General features: G+C 40.1%; 2 protein-coding genes across 8 annotated transcripts; one reads left to right on the top strand and one right to left on the bottom strand.

Annotated features, from left to right (window-relative positions):
* Positions 1–1,903: 1,903 nt before the first annotated feature.
* jakmip1 (janus kinase and microtubule interacting protein 1) lies at positions 1,904–26,847 on the top strand. 7 transcript variants are annotated; one of them, XM_025911808.1, is made up of 23 exons: positions 1,904–2,356; positions 11,308–11,632; positions 12,162–12,494; positions 12,927–13,088; positions 14,845–15,057; positions 15,746–15,859; positions 16,095–16,241; positions 16,485–16,655; positions 17,815–17,874; positions 19,188–19,316; positions 19,513–19,641; positions 19,806–19,889; positions 20,811–20,873; positions 21,624–21,722; positions 22,540–22,641; positions 22,759–22,812; positions 22,925–22,990; positions 23,751–23,819; positions 24,020–24,097; positions 25,041–25,250; positions 26,312–26,377; positions 26,565–26,610; positions 26,706–26,847. In XM_025911808.1, the coding sequence occupies exons 2-23, from the start codon at positions 11,477–11,479 to the stop codon at positions 26,798–26,800; spliced, it is 2,646 nt and encodes an 881-aa protein (XP_025767593.1). In that variant the 5' UTR covers positions 1,904–2,356; positions 11,308–11,476; the 3' UTR covers positions 26,801–26,847. The 7 variants fall into 7 exon arrangements, with proteins under 7 accessions (XP_025767593.1, XP_013126462.1, XP_025767596.1 ...); XM_013271008.3 differs by having other exon boundaries at positions 1,905–2,356; positions 26,534–26,610; XM_013271005.3 differs by lacking the exon at positions 1,904–2,356 and adding an exon at positions 2,379–2,505.
* Positions 6,931–7,935, bottom strand: LOC100705055 (U6 snRNA-associated Sm-like protein LSm3). Its single transcript, XM_003444571.4, has one exon. It carries the CDS (start codon positions 7,906–7,908, stop codon positions 7,600–7,602), a length of 309 nt encoding a protein of 102 aa, XP_003444619.1. The 5' UTR covers positions 7,909–7,935; the 3' UTR covers positions 6,931–7,599.
* Positions 26,848–27,053: the final 206 nt, after the last annotated feature.

A 27,053-nucleotide genomic window follows, 5' to 3' on the forward strand; every position in this document is an offset into this window, starting at 1 on the left:
TAAAAACTTTGATATTTGTCTTTGCAGAACTTCAATTTACAAATGAAAAAGTATAAATTAAATTAAGCCTCTGCGGCTCAACCATTAATGCGATACTATAACTTTGCTAACATGATGAAACGTTAAAGAAATGCACGTTGAGTCTGTGTGTGGTATTAAGCTCAGATGTTTGGGCTGTGCAATGGAAACTTTGAATAGAGTCACGTCAGTAAGTCAAGATGTGACTGAAGAGTGGACTGTTTTCTTTTTATAAATCCACAACTCATGAGGCCGTCATCCACTTTAGATGGATTTTTGGGTTTTCGTTGAGCTTAACAAAACATTCTTTCTTTAAAAAAAATTTAAAAACCTCAAATAGATCTTTTTTCCCCTCCCACTGCATTCACACAGTCCCCATTTACCAGCAACCACTTTAATATTTAACACTTGGAACCAACTCTTGAGCTCCATCTCCCTAATTTGTCATGAAATACCAAAGAAACAGGCAACCCATTGTTGTAAAAATGTCTGTTGGTCAGTGGTTCTCATCAATTGTGCTTTTGAGCCGGTGAAATGGGAAAAAATGTCAGTACTGGCATCTAAAGTATTTGTTTTTGTTAAGGCTCTAATTAAAGGTTAAAAAACATCTTGATTACTTGATTTCAAACACTAGTGCTATGAAAATTATAAAAAAATATGAACATTGTATCACTGTCCATGTTTGTATTTTCATTAAACACCTGGTCAAATCATAAGAAATAGTGAAAAAATTATCTTTATCTGAAAAGCTTTAATAACTCAATCAAGTACAAATTTTATTTATATATATTTATATATATCAGTAAAATAATAGGGGACTCTACAAAGAGGTCAGATAAAGACTAAATTCAAGTTGTAATGACAACACAGGGTAATTATGTAACAGACTAACTGCTCAAACTGACCAAAATCTTACCAAACAGAGAGCAAAGGGGAACTTTGGTGCAGGCTGATCAGACCAACTTTGAAATAGAGGAGAAACAAACATTAATAATCTATCGAGCTTCAATGAAACAAAACAAAACCGAGAAATATTTCAATAGTTACCTTAACTGAACGGTAATACAATAAAGGAAATCAATTCGCTAACTCAACAATCAAATATAAATAATAATATTTTTTAAGTAATTAATTCAGGTCACCCCCCCAAAGATGCATCACTTAGCACATTCCAATTAAACCTTCCTGTATTTAGAAGTGCTGGTTGCACATGTGGCTGGATCTCACGTGCTACGTGGACCGGCCCACAAGTGATTTAGCAGAGCGAGATGTTTTAAACGTGGTTAATGTGCTTTCGATAAATGTGAAATGAACATGAGTACATAAAATCAAAGGTTAGGCGTTGCCATTAATGTGTTGAGTGTGGTAATTGCGGTTGTTATAAGATCACAGACCTTATAGCTGAACCACATCTTGTTCAAAAAGTGCAGGAGTCATCTTATTATTTCTTGGAGCATACAGGAACATAAATTATCGTGATTCCGGGGGGAGTAGCATTAAAAAAAAATCACAGAGTATTATTTGGAAGTGATAGGGAACAGATATCTTTCTTGAGAAGGACCTTTTCAAAACCAGTTATGCAAAGATAGGGGCTTGTTTCAGCACGATGCATTGCTATGGTAAATAGAGAATATGTTTGGTAAATACTTGTGTTTGTAAATCAGTTCCCAGGATTAAAGCGCACGAGTCACATCCGTCTTATAAAGACAAAGTAGAGCCAGTTTGTACAGGACACTGCACGTTCCCGCACACCACCCTGCGGTCGTACGTCTGGCCCCTGAACACCGGCTGCGCATGGACGTACAAGTCCACGCAATTACCGCGCGCGGTGTCATTCTTGAACACGCAGTCAGGTGTCGCGCTACTATCACGCTACCGGCGGCGCCCCCCGCCCCCCCCCCCCACACACATACGTTCACGGCATTGGAATCGTTTCATTTATTTAATAATTTAGTCATGTGGATGAAATGCACAGGAGCGGATGACGTAGCGCGCGCGTTCTAACGTGTGTGTATGTGTGTGTGGGCGTGGAGGAAAATGTCAACGTGCAGCGCAAGAGGAGGAGAAGGCTGGAGCTGATGAGGGTCATGTTATTACGAAGCTTCAGCCTTCGCGTTAGCCGCTCTAAAATATCTGATATCCGGGGAGGAAAGTTGTAAAGGGGTCGGCTGTCGGCAGTTAGCGGAGCCCGGGGTGTTGAGGAGGCGGGAGAGGTGAGTTCAGTGAGCCCTCCACAGCGAAGCGAAGCCCAGCCTCCCTTCCTGCATGTGAAGCAGATTGGGCAGAGACGTTCACAAGCCCCAGGCCACTTGTGACCGCCGTTGACCTCCTATTTCAGGTGAGTTTGTTCTCTTTGCAAAGCCGGGGAACTTCTAGCGTGTGGTTTGTTAACTGACAGACGGCTAGCTGCTGTGACACATCCGCTAACGGTGTAGCAGTAACGGATAGAGAGGCACCGTCTGGACCTCATCATTTCTGGCTTTCGATGTGAGTTCAGCCTGCCGACAGTAACTGCCAAGCTTCTTGTGGAGATGTGAATATTGTGTTTGTGGTTGAATGCTGAACCGATATGACACAGCTGTCCCACTCTACCAGCTAGCCAAAGAGGAAACGTGAACCTCGATGATAACGGGCGATTAACATTCAACTGTTTTTGCTGCCCCCCCTTCATATCATCAGAGCTGTTACATTATCTTCCCGGAACAAGAGAGGCCTCTGGTGAAATATTTAGACCAGATTAGTTTGCGGTCACACCAGCACAAGAGCACCGTGGCCGTGTTTGCTGAAAAAACATCAACACATGACACGGTGCAGCTCTGAGTGCAAGGACAGCCGTCCTGGCCGGAGGAGGATGATGCTGCTGCTGCTGCTGCTGCAGCAGCCTCTCGCCGTGGGGTGTGGTTGGCTAGCCGGACAAACAGGTTTTCAGCAGTGTAAAAACCCTCCCACCGGGCGGTAGTCTACCCTTTAATCTCCTATTTGACAGCTCATTAGAGGGCCAGCGACATCGCATTAGACCATCATCTCCGGCATATTCCTCTGCCCAGGCAGCCCACTACCATGCATGTTGTGTTTCTAAGGCTCTGTCTGTCATAACAGTTTTGCTGCTACTGCTGTAGCAGGCGGCTCCAGGGGCTCGTAAATTTGCCCGAGTGGACACCCAGCATGTGTTGCACACTCACTTGTGTTTGATCAAAAGCAGGGATCCACATTGTGATGCCTCCCTTATGAGCTGGTTAACTGAGCCCAAAAAAGTGGAATTAAAGTATCATCATATTGCAAAATACAGATCTGTCTACTGATATTTTGGTCTGCTCTGTTAAATATAGCAATTACATTTCCTGGGACCCCAATGTACGTCACTGTTTCCCCCTCTCTTTCCTTCCCTTTCCATAACTTAATTTGTACACTAATACTTCATTCATAATCCTATTGCTTTCTCCATATCTCTGTCTTCCTCAGTGTAATGTGCTGAGTGACAGCCTGCTACCAGAATAATCCCAGTGCTCTGTTATTCTCATGTGTATAACGCTCTCTTTCCTTATCTGCTGCACTTTCCTCATTCTTATTGTGTTGCAATGCTGGTCTGGAGCGGGATGAGGGTATCACTGGTAAAGTGCAACCATGCATGCAAAAGCATACATACTCATAGAGGTACACAGAGAGGCTGAAAGCTTTCAGCAATGAATAATTACGACTATTTTAACACATTAATAGACACCAAAGACCAGAGCCTGTGCAATAAACCAGCAGTGCAATGTATGTGTATGTGACACAGTGAGAGAGAGACTATTGTTTGTGTGTTTGGGTTGACTAGTCATTGGGGTCAGTAACTTGTAGTCATTCTCCTGGCATAGTAGTTTTTAGGTCATATGCTCCACTAGTGTTGCTCTTGGCTGGGTTACTCGGCCTCTCGATGGGATCTTTACAGTGTATCTTAAGTGAATCTCTAGACAGCAGAGGGTGTGTGTGTGTGTGTGTGTGCAGACTGTGGAGGGGTGTCTGGATCATGGCCAGCCTTGTTCTGACAGTCTACACTCTGCTGATGACTGCAGTGAGGAGGCTTGTTTCTGTGTGTGTGTCTGTGTATAGGCCTAGGTGTTGTAACCAATATGCAGTGTAAATAAGATCCAGTGTATTAGCCTGTCCACGCCCTCAATGTTGATTTTGTTTTAAACTTGGAAAGAGGAACAAGGAGTCAGTGTTTGAGCTCCTATTTGCTTATGTATTTATTGGGCCTTTATGTTGCTGTAAAGTGTAGTTAATGTTTAAGCCTCGGTAAGCATGTGTGATCTGTCTGGCTTTGAGAAGATTCATCTGTTAGTGTGTAATAAGCTTGTGTCCACTCAGAATGTCTGTTCAAGTAAAAAAGTTAACTATTAAAGTGCATTACTGTTACACATTCATGCATACAGCACTTCACTATAAGTGCTTTTTATCTGCCAAATGCACACTGACACTAGAAAGGATGAATTGGGAGCAAATTGGGGTTTCGTATCTTGGCGAAGGACACTTTGACACCGACAGTTGTGAAGTCATTAGTATGTTAAAACAATTGTATAAGTCTGCAACCTTAGTTTTTCATATGGCAATTGAGAACAGCTTTATTGCACTAAGTACTTTCCGCTCCTCTCTTATTTCCCCTGGGGTCGCCACAGCGGATGGAGCCACATGTTTGATTTGGCACAGATTTTACACCTGACACAACCTGGCTGAGTTTATGTCTCGTCTAGATCTCAGACCAAAGCAGTCTTACATGTGTTAACCACTGCACCATGGAATCAAAACACTTCTTTTAAACCTTTGGTTCTCAAACTTTTTTACCTCAGAAGTTGAAAAGAGTTAAGGCCATGGATGGTATAAAACATGGGCGTAGCTTCCGGCTGGAAAAAAAATGATGCTATTGCGGAAGTGCTTCAAACCTGCATTCTACCTGAAGACCACCAGATGGCGTTAGCTGGGGTTGCAAAAAGAACAACTTGTTGTATAAAAGTCTATGGGAAAGCTAAAGAATCAGTTACTCATTTGGGGTCATTTTTAATTAAAAATTATGTCTGTTTGTAAATCTTGCTCATACTGTTTGAAAAAAGAGCATTAACCATGGTTCATTGGCTGACGACGTGCTGACCAGTCAATGAGTGAGCAGCTTTCAGTCAGAACTGCTCCCTCTCATCCATTTTTAAAAAAAGCCAAGATGGCAACAATGAAAACTCTGCCACTCTGAATTCAACAGTTCATTCCATATTTTTTTCCCGTAATCATCCTCACCTTACCTGGAGTGGCTCCATATCCCACCAGGGGGGCCCACCCCACAGTTTGAGAACCACTGCTTTAAATGGATGGGTTAATTCAAATGTACCTCTAACGAAGTCACAAAGAGCTATAAAGCACATAATTAGAGAGAAAACCGCAAAGTTTTGGCATGTCACTATGAGTCCCTATTTGAACTTTTCACCTGAAGGATGAGCATTTGAGCTTATTCCCACATAAACAGAATGATCTGTAGATATTTATGTGTATGTGACCAGCTTGAGTTTAGGACCTCCAAATGGACCATATCTTTTTCTTCATATGAGGTTTTGCTGTCCTACAGTATAATATAGTAAAAAAAAGGTTTTCAGGAGTTGAGCTTTTGACTTTGGAATAGGGTTACTAGGATTTCTCACTATTTTCTGGTGTTTCTTATTTTCTGATTGAAGCAAAACAACTAATCAGTTTTGATGAAACTAATTATAGCCCTAACAGCAACAGTGTATAACTATGTGATGATATAAAGTGGAAAAACACTGCGCTTTAATTATTCTGTGTTATTAAGGTGTGCTTTAAGATCATCATGTTTATTGCCAAGTTTTTTTTAGATGATTTTTATTTTTTAAGCAAGGATTTAATTTTTCAATCAAAAACATTATCCACTCCCTATGACTGCATTTATATAGAAGTTTTCACTGACTCACTACGGATACTGAGACAGAGTTTTAATTTTATTAGTTTTTATTTTATTATCTTTCAATCGAAAACATTTCCTCATTTGGAATTTTTTTCTTTTTTCAGTTACAGTATAGTGATTTAGCCCAGGATGATGATCTCAGAGCTACATTCACTGCACTTAAAAAGGCCTTGAAGTTTTTCGTTGATTTATTGTTCAGTTTATATAACTTGTTGCAAAATATGACTTATGATTGAAGTCATGAGTCATAGTGACATTTTTATTCAGAATGAATGTGGGTTTATATCAGCTAAATATAGATGTTGAAGACAAATCTGTTAATTTTGTCTGGTGAATTCTCTTGTTGAAGGGTTTTGCTTCCTTTTCCATCACAGTGTAAGCTACACTAACAGTTTACACTTAGAGTGGACGAGGTAATTTAAGGTCTACGATCTTTGCTGGTTTTTGTTTGCTCCTGTGAACATTAAAGGTGGTTCTTAGCTTCTCGTGCCCCTATAAAATGTTCCAGTTTCCCATATAACATTCCTGGCTTTCAATGATCTATAAAACTTTGAGATTTAGCGCCTGGCTGCCAGCTTGGGAACATGATGTGGCTCCAGAAGGCTTTGTGGGAACTGTGGGTGGCAGATGTCTTGTAGTTGCTGCACACATATTTTAGACTCAGGTGAAATCTTGGCTTAGTATTTGTAAGATACATACTCAACTTATTAGGTACACTTTATGGTTTATTATTCCATCAACCATGTTCATTAGACCTTTGCAAATTTTGAGCAGAGATGCCTGTTCTTTTTTCCTGCATTTCCTGAGTATTTGAGTCACAGAAATAATATAAAACACCATATCTGTGGTCACAGACTTTTAGTTATTCCATGTGTGGGTAATTCTTTACTATTTAAAAGTACACTCAGTGTCCCCACTCTACACTCACAGACACTTTTTTTTTTTTTTTTTTTTTTTTTTTTTTTTTTTCCAATTTCTTTTATTTTTTAACTTTACAGGACGAAACTGAAAAATCTTTACACACATTGACACATCTGTGTGTGATTTATTCCCACATCCTCAACAGTAATACAAAAATATAAAATATTCAACTAAAATGTTATGACAGAAACCAAAAAAAAAAAAAAAATTCACAGATCTTCTGTTTGGAGTAAACTGCCAGACTTTTCCTTGGAACTAACCAAAGTTACAGTTGACAAATTTCAAAATTAAGAATCATATCGCTCAGTGTTACATTTGGTGAGCCTTTTTAGACAAAGAGCACATACAGTCACAGATAACTAAAATGATCCGATGGTGTTTAAACATAATGAGTATTCTTAGCTTTGGAACTTAAAATGGACTTTTTACCTGAGCTAATGTTCTGAAATAGCCTAAATATGCTGTTAAATGAAAATGTGGCTTGAAAAACGGCAAATTGACAAAATAACACCTGTTAAACACTGGCTTACAAAAGTTCTCTCTTTTTTTCCATCAACATGTTTTACATCTGACAACAAAACAAAAAATTAATAATTTGTCTCATGTGAGGGGATGATGTTGACAAAAAAAAAAAAAAAAGAGAGATTTTATCTCTTCTGTGGGCTGAAATTGTACTGGAGCAAATCCTGCTTCACACCAGGATGTAATCAAAGTTAGCCCACCCTGAGAGGTGGAGCTACAAGGACAACGCCATCACCTCTCACAAACAGCATGGGGATGTTTCTCTTGGTAGACTTGTAGAGTTCTTCATAAGTCTCCTCATCGATCTCCACTGTCGTCACCGTCTCCTCCACATCACCAAGGATCATGTTCAAGTGCTGATCGTAAGCATGAAGTCGGCCTCTGAGTTCGCGGTCATTCCTCATCTTGACGTAGATTCGTTCATCTAGACTGAGCCTGATCAGATCAAGTGGCTCCTCAACTGTGTTTGTAGTTGGTTGCTGCTCAACTTCGTCCGCCATGATATTTGAGTCACCACAGACACTTTTTTAAGGAACACCTGTTCAATGCAAACATCAAATACCATGATTGTTGGTGTCAGACAGGCTGGTCTGAGTGTTTCAGAAACTGCTAATCTACTGGGATTTTCCCAGACAGCGTTTACAAAGAATGGCCCAGAAAATATCCAGTGAGCAGTAGTTCTCTGGGCGAAAATGGGTTGTTATTGTCAAATGTCAGAGGAGAATAGTCAGACTGCTTTAAAACTGATAGCTGATAGAAGTCAAATAACTCCTTGTTAAAACCAAGGTATGATAAAGAACATCTCTGAACGCAGAACACATTGAATTTTGAAGCATATGTACTACAAAAGAAGAAGACCAAACCATGTAGCCTTTACGTAATTTCCTCTGGGATTGGCTGGTGCTCCTTAAGATCAAGAGGTTACAGTTTTTACTGGTTCACCAAAGGTGGACATTAGAAGATTAGAAAAACATTGCCTGTTCTCATGAACTTGATTTCTGCTGCAACATTCAGGTTACCGTAAACAACATGAAAGCATGGCTCTGTCGTCCCTTGTATGAAAGATTCAACGATGGTTGTATAATGGTGTGAGGGATATTTTCTTGGCACACTTTGGGCCCCTTACTACCAGCTGAGTAGTGTTTTAATCCAATAGGCTACCTGAATATTGTTGCTGACCATGTCGATCGCTTTATGACCACAGTGTACCCATCTTCTGATGGCTTCCTCCAGCATAACAACATGACGGCACACTAAAAACACGCCATGTCACAAACCTCTAATCAAACATTATCATGTTTCTAGAACAGTGAGTTCACTGTACTCATATGGCCTCTGCAGTCACCAGATTTCAATCTAATATGGCACCTTTGGGATGTCCTGGAATGTGAGATTCACATCATGGATGTTTAGCTACCAAATCTACAGCAACTGTGTGATCTATCATGCCAATATGGACCAAATTCTCTGAGGAATGTTTCTGTTGAATGCTTGTTGAATCTATATCACAAAAAATTAATGCATTTCTGAAGCCAAAAGGGGTACAGTGCAGTACTAGAAAAATGTACCTAATAAAGCGGCACATAAGTAGATCTGTGTTTTCTGCTGCTATGACGTTACGCAATCTCATCTCATCATTGATCGAGGCAAAGAAATCTCTGATCTCACTTTATGTCGTGTGCTTCTTCCTCTGTAGTATTTTTGACAAGCAACAAACCCTAGGCTTCCTGTTTGCACTAACTCAGTGTACACGAACAATCAAGTGTTATATGTGCTTATGGGTCTATCTGTGCTTCCTTAGAATAAGAAGAAAAAAACAGTGAAACCATATGTCATGCCTCTCAGCCATTTCAGCTGTGGCACACCTGGTTTTTGATAACAACACTGACATGCATAAACATGCTGAAAACAGTAGAAAGTGTGCTGAAGCCATTTATTGTTGTTTGCACATAAACTGCACATAAATTATATGTGCATGTTTCCACCTCACTTGCCTGTGTGTCAGTTGTCTGTTGCGCTACTGCAAATAAATACACGTTTGTTACTATTGTGAATGGGGTGGAGGACTTTTGGTGGCTGTGTGAATATGTGTCAGTTGTATCTGTCCCTAATTGTTCAGTTTAAGACTCTGTCTGTGAATGACCTCTCTCTATTGCTTTCTCTGTCTGTGTGAATCAGTGTGAGATCAGTAACATCGCTATGCCTTTATGTAAGGCTGGATAGATGAAGAGGGGGTGGGGAGTATAAGGGGACATAGGGGAGTTGGGTAAGAGCTAGTTTTCTTTTGTAGAAGTATGCAATATCCTTCCTGTTTTACAGTTTTACTGCTTTACCTCTACTGTAGGTTTAATCTTCCACCTTTTCTCTGTTATTCCGTTTCCCTTCCCTGCCCCCACTGGTTCCCAGCATTCAACTGTGCACACTGTGTAAAAATTCATGTGGAAGAAAGCTTCCTCGCCCTCCAGCATCAACGCATTTCTGTCTCTCAGTCAACCTCGTCTCAAAGATGCAACCAGATAACAAAACCATGTATGCACTTACGTATTCTTTTCTTTCTTTCTTTCTTTTTTTAAAATCTGAAGCTTCTATACAAATAATCAACTGTATGCTTTTCACATCCACCGTGAGGCTCCTTCTTCCCATCATCCTTTGCTATGAGAGGCGTTTTTGAGAGCAAGTGTTGCCTTGGTAACTATTTCTGCCATCTGTGTATGTTGTATGAATGTGTGGCAATGTGTATGTAGAGAAAGATGGAGGCACCTGCGGTCTTAATGCTCCAGCTTCCTCATTGTTGCATTATTTATTTAATAGTTAGCAGAATGACTGGAAGGTTACTGGGTTACAATCCACTCTGAGAAGAGATTAGAGGAGTCCGTTTTCAGCTCAGAGGATGTGTGCCACTGTAACACATCTGTAACAAAATATGCAAATAAAATAGCTGCTATCATAACCTGGCCTTGGTTAGTGAGTAGGAGTATAAGAGATATTTAGTTGTTAATTAAAATTCTTTGGTGTTTATTTCTGTATGCCTTGCTTTTTTACAGTTTAGCCAAAGGTGATATTTGATTTGAAAAGCTAATTTGATTATTTATTAATCACATTTTCAGTCAAGATGTGACATTGTGGCTCCTGTAATCAGAAAATAATGTTAGTGACTGCCCTATTCTAATATATCCTGTATGTTTATGGAGTGAAAGGAGACTTTGAGGCAAATGTTGCTCTTATATTGCGCTATGAATATAGCGGAGGAATCAAATGACAGTAATGCAAGCAGCTTCTGCCTATATTTGGCAAGACAACATGAAGTGGATATCTGCTAAAAACAATAATCTATTCAATAATGGGAAGACAAGAAGAAAGCAATAGAAAGGCAGACATGGACGAGGTGAAATTAGTGAACTGTAACTCCATTAGAGCACTGTGTTAGTGTTTGGCTAATTGTCATCTTAGTGATAGAAGAGTAGTGATATGTCATTAGTTTAGAACAGGTAGGAAAAATTTATGGGATCTGCAGCCTGAAGACTCATGAAAGCAAAGAAGAGATTTCTTAATCTACAGAAAGGAAGAAGGCTACTGTGAGATGCTAAAACTTTGATAGCCAGACACTTTTTCATGCACTGTGGAGCTGCTAAGTACAGCCGAGGGACTGCAGCCCAGGATGGTGATAAATGGCCCATGTGTATTTGTTGGAGAGAAAAGGGTGGCAGAGGAGAGTGTAAATGTTAGTCCCCAAAATAGTCTGTGTTCCCCAGGCTATATTGTGTCATTATTTGGTTGCTTGGCCCCAGAGTATTGTACTGAGTAGTTCTGTGTAACCCAGATTTTAACCCTGACTCAACCTTTTTTTCCCCCACTTTTTCTTTTTTTCCTCTCTGCTTGTCTGTCTGTCTCTCTCTCAGGTAGAAACTCTCTGCAACATTTAGCAACAATGTAGACTTTTCAACGTCCTGATGATGATGATGATGATGATGCAGGGCCTTGTAGGGAGGAGGAGCAGCGACTGACTTTCTCCTCAATTTTATCACACCCTGCACTCTATGTCCGTCCCGACTGGGCGGCTAGAGTGCTATGTCATCAACCACACCCCCATCGGCTCAACCCTCTAAGAAGGGACGGAAGCCGGAGAAATCGGAGGTGATGGCTGATTCGGTGCCGGCCACCAACGAGGAACTGAGGAGCAAGATCATGGACCTTCAGATAGAGCTACAGCAGGAGCGCGGGAAGGTGAGGGTGAGGAAGAAGAGGAAGTGGAAGAAGCTGAGAACTTGCGTTTAAAGTTAATAAATGTGGTTGAGAAGTCGTCCCCTATTTCATCAACTCAGCAGAAACTGAGGATAGAAATGGTTACCAGTTTTATTTATAAATTATTTGCAACCAATGTTTAAAAGCATGTAAGCACACTTATAAAGAAGCAATATCTCTAATAGGACAGTAGGGTTACCTAGCATGCAGTTTGGCTATTCTGTTGCTGTGAGGCCTTCCCCTCACAGCAACAGAATACATATATATATTTATTCATTTTTTTTAACAAGGTCTCCGGGCAGTTTATTACTCCAGTCTGCTCACTGACACACAAACCTCCTCTCTGTGCTCATCTCTCCATCCCTCATGGCTAGTTTGTTTTAGTCTGCCAGGACTTAGAGTAAAAATATGGAAATATGCACAATAGAGTCAGGACAAACTTTATGTAAATACTGATGGCTGCTTGTCAGGGGTACTCTAATCTATATTCTGCATTATGTCCTTCTCTCAGGTATGCAAACTCCGCGAGCGGCTCCAGGAGCAGCGGCAGGCTCGCGAACTTGAGCAACACAAGCATGCCGTAGCACTCACTGACCTGCGTGCCAAACTCCATGAAGAAAAGCTACGTGAGATCGCTGCCATACGGGAGACTCTGGCACGGCAGCATGAAGCCGAGCTGGCCAGAACAATCAAGATCCGGGATACTGAGGTTCAGAGGCTGCAGGGTCTTGTGAATGCACTGAGAGATGGAGCTGCTGACAAGCTCAAAAATGCCCTTCTTGCAGAGGCTAGGGAGGAAGCAAGGAGAGCCTTTGATGGGGAGAGAATAAAGCTCCAGCAGGAGGTAGGTTTTAGAAGGTACAGGGGTGACAAGTATAACATTTTTCACATGTCAGATTGTGGAAAGTAGAACATGTATAGAGTATATGATGATCTAACAAAGTTGTAAAATGAGTATTGCAGACTTGATTTTCGAGTGCACTTTGTGTTTACATACCCTTTTTGTGTATGTATGTGGGTGTGTGTGTGTGTATGTGTCTGTGTTTTTGTGGGACTATGCACACTTTTGTAATTTGGTCCTGAAAAACAGGAAGCAGGGTGGAAAAGCCTGTTGCCAACCTATTGTTTCACTGTAGCCTACCTAGATGCCTAGATCTGTCATTAAACTTATTAATAGGACAAGGGCAAGTATTTACAAATGCACAGCTGATGTTCTTTTTGTTGTTTTTGTTTTTGTGTATATAAATATTAAAATGTGTGCATTGGGCCATTTCAGATTCAGGAGCAGAAAATGGCTCGGAAGCAAGCTGAAGAGGCTCTTGCAAATGCTCTTCAGGCTGATAAAGCCAAAGCAGCTGATCTCCGCACAGCCTACCAACAGCACCAGGATGAGGTGCACCGCATTAAACGCGACTGTGAGAAAGACATCCGCCGGCTGGTGAGAGCACATAAAGCTGGAAGCCACAACACTGTGTACCCTTATTTTTAGATGATTGATAATCAATAAGCCTGGTGAAGGGATATTTGAGGGTGACAAAAAGTATTTTCTAAAAGACATTTATCAGAATCCACTTAACTGTCAAGCCAAGATGAATTAAGTTTAACTTTAAATTGAATTTCAGTTGGCAATATCATAATCACAAAGCCCAATATTAATCAAATAACTCCATTATTCCTGATTAAATAAGCAATAAATAATCACCGTTAAGTATTAAATACTAAAAAAACAGAGAAGATCGGCCTCACCATGCCAATCTCACAACTTTCCTCACTGTTTTTAAAATCGTGTTGGTTTAAAGACACACAGGCACAAAAATCCACCTCTACTTCAGCTTCAACTTTTTTTCAGGTAAATAGAGGTTTATGTTGTGCTCTGTTGCTAAGAAGCTGATTAAGAAAGTGTTATTGGGGCATTAAAAGTGTAATAGTCCTCCCTGTTATCACTGATTTTATAGTTGGAGATTAAACGTGCCTCTTTATGTGCATCACAAGGAGCTAACTATTAGTGAAGTGCAAAAACAGGGAGGTGTACTGTGTGCAGTAAGCAGACACTTCTTACACTGCATCATAAACTAAGCATGTTATGCCTGTGATAGATTAGCTTCACGAGCCCAGCAGCTGTTAACTCTATAGTTCCTGTCTGTCCAGATCATATTTGAATGACACCCACACACACACACAGATTACACAGATTGGTTTCCTTCTACTGAAGTTCACTTCCAGCTCTGGGCTTATCTCACTGATGTAGCATGAAGGTTAGGAGCTAATTGCCGCAATGTCTGTCTTGACCATGTGGTGCTATCTGCAAGTATAAATGTCTGTGTACCTGGTGCAGTTACTGATTTACCCCATTACATACAGGAGGGCTACAGTAACAGGCATTGTTGTTAGTAAAGGAATGCTTGAGTGAGGAAACTCAAAGAGTAAAGCACGGCTTATTGATGGAGAGCAGGCGGTGCAGGAAATACCGGCGTTAAAGAACAAAATACGGAGGGAAGTAGAGGTGGTAACAGCTGTCAGGAGGGGTTGCATGAATGCAGAGCAAGAACAGAGGCTTATAAATTAATCAGACCTAAAGCAGAGTGTTATAAAAGCTAAAACACTGTTAGTCTCCTGTTCAGCTTTCAGCAAACACCATCTTACACTGAAGCTGTGCACAATGTAGAACATTTTTGTACATACATAAATTATACAGAAGAACATTGTACATGTGAACTAATATTCACATATTGGAGGTGAAATGAGTGAAATGATTAGATTTAATTGAATCTGAGTTTTCTGCTGCTTCTCAGAAATCTCTGCACTTTTGTAGACAATAAGAGCAATATTTTCAGTGCTTTATTTTGAAAAATAAGACCAGACAGAATAAGACAAGAGACGGACTCCAGCTGCTTAGAGAAAGATTGATAAATGAGAGTTGAGAGGTGGTTTACATGTGAGTTTGTGATGTGTGGTGAGTGAGAGGGTTCCCCTTTTGATTCATTCTGGTATAACTGCAGTGGAGGGACAAAAAAAGTGTAAACAGAAAAAAACTATTAATAAACTAGTAAAATAAAAATAAATAACATGAGTAATAGAAAAGAAAAGACTGGAAAAGGTCTTAAAAATAAAATATTAAGGACTTCAGTTAGATGTAAAACCTATTTACTAACTCCTTATAACGACTATAATCTAGTTCTGTTTCACTCCTTTAGATGGATGAGTTGAAGGCAAAGGACCGGGTGGTGTGTGCTCTGGAGAAGGAGCTGGGGTTACAGGCTGGCTATGCCCAGAAGCTTCAGCTCCAAAAGGAAGCCCTGGATGAGCAGCTGGGTCAGGTACGAGAGGCCGAGAGACACAACCATGGCAGCCCGAAGAGAGAAGTGGTGCCTGGACTAGGAGAAAACTCAGACTTGCTCAACAACCAGGTACACAAGTGTCATTTTTTAATGCTTAAGATATTTTTATATGTTCCGAAAGTTTCCCATATTATTTACAAATATTTTATATATTTTTCAAATTTTATACAAATTAAGCACAATGTGAGGTATTTCTGGTGTGGAGCTTTTAAAGAAAAATAAATGATAAAAAAAAAAAAATCACAGTGGAATTGTGATTTTGTAGTGGAATTGATGATGTTGATATTGATAACAGATGCCGTAGAGTTAAAAAGTGCAACTGGCACATCTGTGAATCTGTGAGCCGTACATGGAGAATTGAATATACCTTGTTGTTTATGCAGCTTTTTCCTGATTCCAGCCAACGCCACAAAATCAATTTTGAAGGAATACTTAAATTGCCTTTACAGACAAACATTATATATAAATAGCGCTGTATAAATGTGTGACTGGGTGCATGAGAGATGCAGTAGATAGTGCTTTGAGTGCTCATCTGACTAGAAAGTCATTATTTAAGTACCAGTCAATTTACCAGTTCATAAATCACATGGTTACTATACTTCACATACACATTCACTCTGTGAACAGCCAAATCATCTTTCTTGCCATCACCTCCTTTTTACTGTCCGTCTCCATTACCTGCATGCCTGCCCGCATGTACTCCCTTTTTCAGTTGTTGTCTTCCTCCTCCTCTTCTCCTCTCCCCACGACTTCACAGGAGGTGGAGGAGCGTGACATGAGGAGGTTCCAGTTGAAGATTGCAGAGCTCCACTCAGTCATCAGGAAACTGGAGGACAGAAATGCACTACTGGCCGATGAGAGGAATGAACTAGTGAGAAACACACATGTGTGCAGTCATAAACATACAATTATACATGCAGACATTTTTTAAAAGAATAATTCGCATAAGTTTAGACACCATGAAGAGTATGGATGTCTAAGAAACCTGAATCCGAATATTTCCTAACTTCCTCACCCTTTATGTTGACTGTCCTAGTTAAGTTGGAAATTCTGTGGCAACACTTAAGATTACAATGTCCCCCTCCCTGTTTCCTTCCTCTGTTCAGTTGAAACGGGTGCGAGAGGCAGAGAGCCAAATGAAGCCAATGTTTGAGAAGAATAAGCGGCTGTCCAAGAAAAATGATGACCTCCTGCAAACACTGCAGCGCATGGAGGAGAAACTCAAGAACCTGAGCCGCGAGAATGCTGAGATGGTAAGTGCAACCAGCATGTCTTCCTAAACATCTTCTGTTGACTCTTAACTCCCTCTTTGTTAATACCCGGAGATAAAATCAAAAAGTAGTAATAGGATGTAGTAGATATTATAGTTTTATCCAGTCTATTCAAAACATTTTATGGTTTTTAGGGCTCTCTGAAGGAAACAGGACCTCTGCTGGTCATTTGATGAATAGCATGAAAAATAATTAGTCTTGTCTCCGTCTGTTTCCCTTCTGCAGAAGGAAAAGGCTTCCTCCTCTCGGCCACCATCACAGCAGCAGTCCGTTCAGGCCCAGATGAAGCGACCAAGCTCCCTGACCGACCTGACCCATGCCCATGAGGAACAGGAAGTAGAGTTCCTCAAGCTGCAGGTTGCTGAGCAACGCGGCATCATTGATGAGCTCACGCAGGTCAGGACAGGTTCACATGCCTGTTAACACATAAGGTCATATAACAGTATATACTCAGATAACATTACCCTGTCAGCTGGTCTGTTAGATGTTTTTCAGATAGCTCTGCCTATAACATCTCTTAATGTATCGGCAATGCATTATGGCACAAGATTATTATTGTAGCTATAATATTAGACCCCGACAAATGTAGGAGTATTAAGAGAAGTAACGATATTGATATTCGGTGATTTAAAATCGTATATTCCAATATATCATCTGAAGATCTTTTTTTTCTTTTTCTTTCAGACACATGAAACATGAAAAGATTTACATAATATTTCTCATGTGCAGTTATTTATTTACTAATTTAAGCTCTGCTTGCTCTGTTTGGATCAGCTGGTTTGTATGTTTGCCCTGTTTCAAGCATTTTTATTTCCCAAGTCAACTTGCCCTCTGGTGTACAAACTGTGCAACATCAGCACTCCTAACATTGCTCCTCTATTCCATCTTTACTTTTTCAAATTAATCTGCCATTATTGAGTGCCGATGCCAACAAATCAGCAAACAGTTCTGGTTCTGCAGATGATGATGTGATTTTTTTTGTGTGTGTACTTCACTGGAAGCATATAGAGGCTTCTGTCTTCATATTTAATCTCTAATATGTCAGTGGATTTTTTTAAAAAGTGTTCAAATAACAATATACAAATACATAATAAAATCTGCATTGCCATGGCTAGAAGGGGGAAGTTTATTGTGACAGTACTAACCCCCAAGTCCTGCTTCTCTCTGTGTTTTTGACCCCTCTGGATCAGGGGAGCAACTTATAGAAGGATCAGTGGTTATATGTTTTTAAAAAAAAAAAAAAACCTTGAGAAGAATGGCCTAGTTTTTAGTTTTTGCCTATGTTTCCCCTCTTATACTATCTTCTTTACATTCACTGACAGCTTGAGTTATTAGAAGCTGCTAAATTCATGAATTTACAGTTTAATGCTGTGACTTTATTTAATTTGAAATATAGAAAGAAATTTAACTAAATTAGACTCTGCTGAACAAAACATTTTATGCTGATGGCAGGTAACGTTTTGATTGATCAATGCAAATCCCGTGCCACCATAGATGCCTCCGATTGCTTACTTAAGGGTCAGAATTTAAGGATGTTCATCTGTTGTGTCTTTAGGAACGTGATCGATTGGTGATGAGCAAAAAGAACAGGAAGAAACCTTTCAAGCTGCCGAAAGTGAGTTTTCATCAGTGTTTTTACACATCTGTTAATCCAGTGGTGTGTAACTAAGCAACTTCCCTATCTGTGGTTGACTGATCCTTGAGCATTGTTTTCACTTGTGTGTTTGTGTTTAATTGGGCTCAGGGGACAATTATGACACCATCCCTCACTGCTGGGACCATCACAGTGAGCACACACGGCTCCCGCATAAAGCAGCTAGTTGAGAATTATTTGTTTTGTTTTGTTTTTTTTCATTATAGATATTTTTTTTTTATGTGAGTGTATTTTTGGCCTTTATTCTATAGTGTTACTAGAGACTGAACATGCATCACAGAAACTGCAAACTGTGTGCAGCATTTCATGCTTTTATCTGTGCAAAAGGGCTTAAAGGGGTGATGATATCTAATTGGCTGAGGTGACAGAGTTTGAAAGAAATAATTGCTAAGTACTTGTGTGTGCATGTTTGGGCTAATACATCGGGGGACATTTTAGAGTCTGCTATGTTGCTAGGAGGAGGAGTTTGTAGATGCATGACATTTATTTTCTTCCTCCTCTCCTCCTGGAACCAGTTTGTTAGCTTGGCAGGTTCAGCACTGAATTGGGGCACAGCAGCTTGGCTTTTGGACTTGCACCTGGAAATTTGGCTTTCCTTTTTAGGACAAACCCAGACGCTGACCCTTTTTTTTCGTAGGAGTTTGATTGTAACCAGAGGCCTTATTGTCGGCTTTTTAGATTTTGTTTAGGAGTGACAAAGAAAGCTGTTGTACTTTATGGTCTGCACTTCAGTTTTTAGATCTACTGGTATTTTTGAAGATATGATAGATGGATATTTAAGATATTATTTGTAGTTTACTTTTTGGTCTGGCAGCAACATGACAGAGTACATCCTCTTTATCCTCTATTTCTCTTCTTTCATTTGCCTGTGTGCCCTGGTCTGCCTTTATTTCTCTGGTTGCCAGGAAATGACTTATAAACATGATGGTAAGCACTTTGGATTCTGGAAAAGTTAAAAGCAAAAAAAAAAAAAAGTAAACAGTCAGTGCAGTCATTTGGTCGAAGTTGTTTAAAATGAGATTACTGACTGAATGACAGTGTCTAGATTAAACAAGTTTGAACTTTTAGTCATTTTTCTCTTACTTTGCAAAAGTAATTGGATTTCTTTTGGGTTTGATGACATCAATATTCGGTTTAAAAGTTTTCTAAGCTGAAATCAGAAGCAGTATAGTTCTGGATAATAATTGTTTTTGTTTCCAACTGCTGATATGCAGAATAACATGTGTAGAGCTGGGGTTGATTTAACCCTTTTTCCCTTCCACTGCTCTTTGCAGAGGCATGTTGTGGAGACATATTTTGGATTTGATGAGGAGTCGATAGACTCTGAAACCTCCTCACTGACCTCTTATAACACTGACCTCACTGACCGCACGCCTGCAACTCCAGAGGAGGACTTGGAAGAGGTAGGAAAGTCCTTTTGTATCCACTGAAAGAAATATCCTAATATCTTAAACAGCTGCAAGATGTGGGAGTTAATAAATCAGAAGAAAGTAAGATGGAAAGTTAACAGTAATTTACCGATTAAAATATCTGATTATGAAAAAGTAAAGGGTGAAGCTTCATGTGTTAATATGACCCATTTGCTCTTTGATATCACAGAGCGTTTCCCGTGAGGAGTCAGAACTTCGTTTTCGTCAGCTCACTAGAGAGTACCAGGCTCTTCAGCGGGCCTACGCTCTCCTGCAGGAGCAGACTGGGGGGTCTCTGGATGCAGAAAGGGAGGCCAGGGTTCGTATCTGCTGCCACCTTCCAAATGTGCTACGTACAAATCTAACTTCCAATTCAAGAAAATATTTAGAGCATAGATTCCCATTATGGTTTTCTCAGTCTGCTCTGTTCATGCCTTTTGTATTTGGATTTAAGTCTCTGCTGGCTCATCTTTCCACCCACAGACCCGTGAGCAGCTGCAGGTGGAGCTCAGCAGCTGCCAGGCAAAGATCGTGGATCTGGAGAAGGCCCTGGCTGAGCGGGGGCAGGTAATAAAGACAGTGGATGGAGACAGAAGCTCACTGGTCCTGCTCTCACTGGGCCTCCTGCATGTCTGTCTGGCTGCTCTGCTCCTTGGCTGGCGCTTTGCTGACCAGGTCTGCCGCAGAATCCTGTGATGTCACTTCCTGCATGTGTGATGTCAGTGCTGTGCCTGCATGCTCTCCTTCACCCTCTGCCTACCCTTACCGATGATGGCGTTTCATTTTAAATACTTGTGTCTGAGTTAGTCATCACAGATTAAACACTTCAACCACCTTGATTCATTTTAGCTTTGTACAGATTAACACATAAGATCTTCATGTGATAGTATATAACTTTCTGTTAAAATATGAAAATACTCACTTAATACAACTTGATTTTGGTTATTTGATATGTACAAAAGGCATCTTGGTCTGAGAAGTAAGCCAAACCACTGGATGTGTAGTGGAAAAGCCTCTGGCTTTTTTTGCTTAAAGAAAATAGTGAGAGGATCACTGAATTTATCATGCTGAGTTCATATCAGGACACTTTGTTTACTTTGTTGTGAAGCATTTCATTGAGTTACTGCATGTTGCCTGTTCCACTGTGGCTTGATCCAGCTGGTATTCTGATTCGCTTTGCTGCTGTTTTTTCATCTCAGATTGCCATTTGGTCCTCTTGTTGCTGTGAACTCTTGTTGCCTGTGATTGCAGCTCTTTTTGCTTTGGTTATCTGAATGGGCTTCATTTGTCTGCATCAATAAACTTGTGCTCCTGCCACCCTGTGCTATCTTTTTTGTGTCTGTGTTGCATTTGCTTGTGTCTTTTAAGCTGCAAGTTTGAGGGATGGGAGTTTTGTTCATCACACTATGTCATTGCAGATCCTTTAAATCCTCTCCTGTTCCTGCCAGTGTCATTTCTCGCTCATGTTGTGTTTGGTTGTTATGGCAGGATTCAAAGTGGGTAGAGGAGAAGCAGTACTTGCTCAGGACCAACCAGGAACTGCGTGAGAAGGTACATTAGATTAGCCTTCTATATCAAGGTATTCACTAGTATTTGTAATACCTGATTTTCATGATCAGAAGTGTTCTTTAAAAAATTGATAACATTTATAAGATAACTAAAAGTTAATGCACAATTTAAAATTTTTGCATGAGAATAACAGCTGTAAAGATGTAAAAAGATGTGCTGTAAAGGTCATAGTTATAGACACAGAAAGCAAAGTCGATGCAGTGCCTTAAGTCTGCATTCTGTCTAATGGCCAGGAGGGGGCAGATCCTTTGGTTTAAAAAAAACAAGTCAGGTTTAATAGAAGTTGATTGGAAATAACCCTCAGCTCCCTTGATCAGTGATGTAAGTTAACAATGTCCAGATGATGTTATGGATTTAATCACTAGTTAATTATTTTGATATAAAATTATGTTCATTTGCAAAACTTTGGCCCACATTAAAATAAAAAAGAAGCCTCAAACATATTATTCGTAAGAGTAAGCCTATTTGATTGACATGTCAGTACAAGTGTGCAGTGCCTCTGTTTCACAGTCAGATTTACTCACAATTATTATTAATGGTTTCAAAATTGCAAGGAACTGACAAAGCATTACAGCTAGAGTGGCTTTGTCCATCTTCTTTATACAGTCTATTACATATTGTGCAGGGTGAACAGACTTTTGGCATCCTGGACACTGATCTCAATATTTACTTACAAGACTTTGAAACATTTCATAGTGTTTGGTATGTGTAACGAATCTGTTGTGTCTGCAGATGAGTGCGCTGCAGCAGGCGGAGTCCCGGCTGCAGGCTGAGGTTCAGGATGCTCGGGACCAAAATGAGCTGCTGGAATTCAGAGTCCTTGAACTGGAAGTAAGAGACTGTGCCAACATCATACTGTCACCAGGAGGCGACAACAACAATCTCAGCTCCAGACGCAAGACCTACATACAGTGACTCATCAGACAGACATACATAGCCTTAAACACACTGCTCAGTTCTTCACTGTATGCATCTGTGTTTCCTTGTTTTGCATGGCAGCTGTGTACCTTACCCTTTACTGAAATTGAATATTTTTGTCAATGAAGAAATGTTTTGTCAAGAATATAATTTTTAAGTGAATAAAAATATATTTAAGTTCATCATCCACTCCCATTTTTCTTCATTTTGTCTCATTTTTGCATGCATATCCCAATTTTCTGTTGTTGTGTTTTTCACAATTTAAAAGTTGCTGTATATGAACAAAATGAGGACAGATCCCATGGAATTATGCTTTTTTCCCCCTTTTTTAAAAAAAAAATAAAATAAGAATTTGCATACCATACTATTAAGATGATATTTTTTATTTCTAAAGGCCCATCACCCTGATGGAGTCCACTCTCCATCAGTTGTATCTCGGTGTTGGGAAATGACACGTCACAGGCTTAGTTTAGAGTTTTAGCATGTTATTCTGTTGCCTTGGTTTCTTTGATCCCTTTTCCATCGGTTTTCACCGCCCTCATTTGGCAGATCCTGATCATGTTGTCATTGTCATGTAAGTAAATCCCTCATTCCCTGCCATTTTGCATAGTGTCATTAACTTACACCACCATTTATTTTTCTTTTTGTTGCTCAGAACTGCCCGTGGTGTGATGAATAATTGCATAGCTGACATTATGTGTGAATATTAAAACATTGTTTGCATACATAGGAAAGGGAGCGCAGATCACCTGCCCTCAATCTCCACATGTCTGCATTCCCTGAGAACAGTAGCAGTGCCCTGCAAGTCTACTGCCACCAGGAGGGAGTCAAGGTGAATACACTCGTAAAATAAACAAAAGAAAACTAGACCACTTCTTCTAAATGCTTTCTTGAATGCCTGCACAGTTAATATAACATCCTTGATGATTTGTTTTTGGGGTCTGTGCAGGATGTAATCATTCCTGAACTGATGAAGAAGTTGGATATTCTGGGAGATAATGGGGTGAGTTCGAGCCCACTGTTAGTTTAACTTTAGGTCCAAAAGCCACTGTAAAAAAAATCACTTTAATCTTATAATTTCTAAGGAGTCTTTGTGGATTTTGTATTTTCTAAAGAATCTCAGAAATGAAGAGCAGGTGGCTGTGATCCAAGCAGGGACTGTGATCTCACTCTGTGAAAAGGTGAGTGCTACATTTTGCTTTTACTGACATGCAGTGGACAAACATTGCTATAACACCCTTTTCCCAGCACAGCCATTTCATTCAAGCCTGCATATTTGATATAGCAAATATTTTATGCTAGATGCCCTCACTGATGTAACTCTCCCCATTTATCCAGGCATGGGGCTGGCACTAAGAGTACACTGGTTTGTGCCACACCCCGTGGCTGAGTTAAACATCCCGAGCAATGGACAGTGCACAAGGTGAAGGAGAGAGTGCAGATAGGGTGTTGTGGGTGGAGATGAGTGTCAGGGGTGATTTGTGAGAGAAGAATAGCAGCAAGAGTAAAACAGATTGTTGTGAGCTCTGCTATGATGTACGATTGGAAGACGATGACGCTAACAAAAAGATTGGCGGAGGAGTTGAAGATGCTGACCAGGATGGACAGGATTAGAAATGATTATGTCAGAGAGACACCGTAAGCGTGGCAAACTTGAGATGGTTTCGAAATGTGCAGATTGATATATTGGACAAAAGGATGATAAAGATCGAGCCGCCAGCCAGGAATTAAATGAGAATGACCACATAGAAATTCATGGAGGTGGTGAGGGAGGATATGCAGAAGGTCAGTGCAACAGAAGAAGATGCTAAAGAAGGGGTGAGATAGAGGCAAAAGAAGAAGATAAAGACAGGCATTTCATTTAACTCATTTTTTAAAATGTAGATTAATCTTATAAAAGCAAAATGTGAATCCTACACCTTTCTGTGTCTTCATCTGCAGTGGTTGAAGCAGATAGACAGCACTGAGGCTGCCCTCACGCAGAAGATGATCGACTTGGAAAATGACAAGGTGACAAAGTTATCTAAAATTCATGCAATTAATTCAGCTTTCTACAACATATTCAAAGCAGCGTGTTAATATTATAGTCTCCTGTTGTTCTGATGTCAAGGAACTTATCAAGACTAATACGTAATTATAACTATACTACTATATACAGCATGCTGCTTTCTACCAAGCCCTATATTATAGATTCTAACATCTTATTGCAGGAGCTGTTTAGTAAGCAGAAAGGATTCCTTGAGGAGGAGTTGGACTACAGGAAGCAGGCCTTGGACCAAGCCTACATGGTACGAAGCTTGGAGCAATATTACACAGCGTGCTTTTACATGCATATTTACCTGCATATAAACCTGCGTATTTTTTAACTTATAATGGCTGATGATAAAGTAATTCAAGAATGCAGGGGTGCAGCATTATCATTTCAGCATGACATAAACATTTAGGACCCCGTTAAACATCACAAACGCAACATGCTCCATCAAGGTAAAATATGCCACATTGTGTTGGGATACTGCATCTTTTACCACTGAAGTCTAAATTATTTTAATAATCTTAGCCACTCAGTTGGCCGGGATATGTGGCTACTTGTTTATGACCTAAACCTCGATCAGATTTACTCTCTCTTGATTTGAGAAAATATGATATGATTCATTTATGAATATCCTATTCAAAGTTGCTCAGGAGAAAGTTAAAAGAGTAGGTTTAATAATAAGGTTTTAATTATATATTGTTTAAGCATGAATCTTAAAGCATTCTCCCCTTCCACTGACTTAACTAGACTGTAGCCAGATAACAGAAGTTAACACTTAGATCATTCGCCATATAATTCTAACCGTTTTATTTGGTCAGTTTTGGTGTTGGTTTGTGTTTATAGTCCCACTTGATATTGTGTTGGGCTGATCTTGGTTATTACTTGGTATTTATATGTTTAAGGAAAAGCACAGTTTGTGTTGTTAGTCAAATCATGTGACCATGTAAAAGCCAAGGTTGAATAGCCCTCAGTGTAAAGTGGAAAAGTGTTCCCATATCTGCCATGGTCACAGTGTTGTGTGTATGTGTCTGTGTGTTTGTGTGCATATGTGTATTCCCTTGTTTGTGCTTGTGCATGCCTGTGTGTGTTCCCTGCATGTGCATGTGCACGTCCGTGTGTGTGTGCGTGTGTGTGTGTGTGTGTGTGTGTGTGTGGGTGGGTGTATACATGTATGTGTGTATATGTGGCTGGCTGTGCAGAGGATCGAGGAGCTGGAGGCCACGCTGTATAGCGCTCTGCAGCAGGAGCAGCCGGCATGCCAGGCGGTGGCTGAGTCGCTGACAGACAGGCAGAGGGAGGAGCTGAGGCTAGCCGTGGACAAGCTGCGGCGTCAGATTCTCCGGCAGAGCCGGCAGTATGACAGTCAGATCTTACAGGAGCGCATGGAGCTCCTACAGCAGGCCCAGCAGGTAAGGCTCAAAACAAACCCAGTCAGGTTGTTGAGTCCTGCCCGCCCTGAATCTGACCCCTGGTACCTGTCTGGAACTTCTAACCCCACCAGATCTCTGGTGCTTTGAAAAAGATGCAGTATCCCTGTGCGTGCTACCTGTAACTCTATCTGTAAGTGCATATGTAAAAGTGGAAGAGTGGAAAGATGAGACAGAATGACTTTGGATTTGTGTGAGTGTGTGTGAGTGTTTGTGTGTTTCATTGTGATCTGAATACCCTGACTCCTTCAGTATCCCTCCACTCAGCAGCCCTTTCGATACTTTTACACCCATGGCTTTTTGCATTGTGTTATCCATTGACTACATGACACTACATGTACTCTAACTTACTAACAAAATATCCTCTAACCGTACTTACTGCACATTTTTAATGTATTTACTAATTAATATGCTCAAACTGCTGAACCGATTAGAAATCAACATGTTTGCAGGTCCGAGAAATGTATCTGATTTATTTTAATAATGATATTTAATAATAATAAATATCTCTGAAATTATGCTCACTGAAAAGTCCCCACGGTGTGGCTTTTATTAACACTCATTCCAATTTCTCTGTATTTAAGAAGTGATATTTAGCTGGAGCATTCACCTCAACCTCAGATTGATTTGTTGCACAGGATATTAACTTCAAAATGTCATGTTGTTGTTTTAAAATATGCCTGCCTGCCTCAGTTGTATTTATGTACTGTATGGTGAGCACTCAGAGTGGAGAGCTATTTAAACTAATATGTTAGGAACAAAGAACCGAGTCACTGATGAAACCGCTCAGCTTTTAAGTCTCAAACAGTGTCACTGTTAAATCTGCTCTTCAGTTGCCATGGCAGCTCATTCCAACAGCTGCCATGGAGACAGTATGGCGTGATGGGAAAGTCAGAAGACTATTTGGAGTGTCTGCAGGAATAGATGGATAGCAGTCTAACTTAACTGTTGATGTTTTTGCACCTGAAGAAACGATTGTGTCAGAATCAATCAGATGTGTTTTGCGTGGCCACGAGCTAACCACTTCTGTCTTTTTGTTGCAGAGAATAAGAGAGCTGGAGGACAGGATTGACTTGCAAAAGAGACAAATAAAGGAAATAGAGGAAAAGGTACACACTCAAATTTGACTTGTTTTTTTTCTAAGTTTTTTATTAGTGCAAGGTATCAATGACATCTTCTGTGCGGTGGTGTTTTCTAAACTTTTTGTCACTTTTTTCTTCTCTCTCTTTCCTCACCTGTTGATTAAACCTCTTGTGTTCCTTTAGTTTTTGTTCCTCTTTTTATTTTTCTCTTTAGCATTTATTCTTTGGCCTTAATGAAAATGCCCGTGGACCCACATCAGGTAGAAGTAACTGTATAATACTAGAATTTGGCACAGTTTTGATGCCTGCCAATAACTCTTAGGAAAGAGTTCAATTTTTCTTTTCTTTTTCTTAGGTGTTAAGGTGCTGTGGTGGCAAGCGAAGATGACAAAACCTAATTGTTTTTTATGCATTTGTAGACAGTTCAACAAAACCTTATGGCCTTTTTGATAAATGTGCACTTTTGCAGAAGACTGGAATGCAAACATATTTGAAAATGTAATAAATAACCAGATATACATGAGAAGAAAGTGAGATTTATTTATAAGTAACATCTGCTATAGTGATCCTTGGACCTGGAACATAAAACCCCAACTCCTCTGTAAAGCAAACACTTTGATTTAACGAGGGAAAAATCTGAATCAGACGATTTACAAACGCAAGAAGAGCCACAGCCTCAGCTGAAGGAATGCCAAGCAGGACA

Source organism: Oreochromis niloticus, linkage group LG2, assembly GCF_001858045.2.
Source record: "Oreochromis niloticus isolate F11D_XX linkage group LG2, O_niloticus_UMD_NMBU, whole genome shotgun sequence".
Lineage (NCBI taxonomy): Eukaryota > Metazoa > Chordata > Actinopteri > Cichliformes > Cichlidae > Oreochromis > Oreochromis niloticus.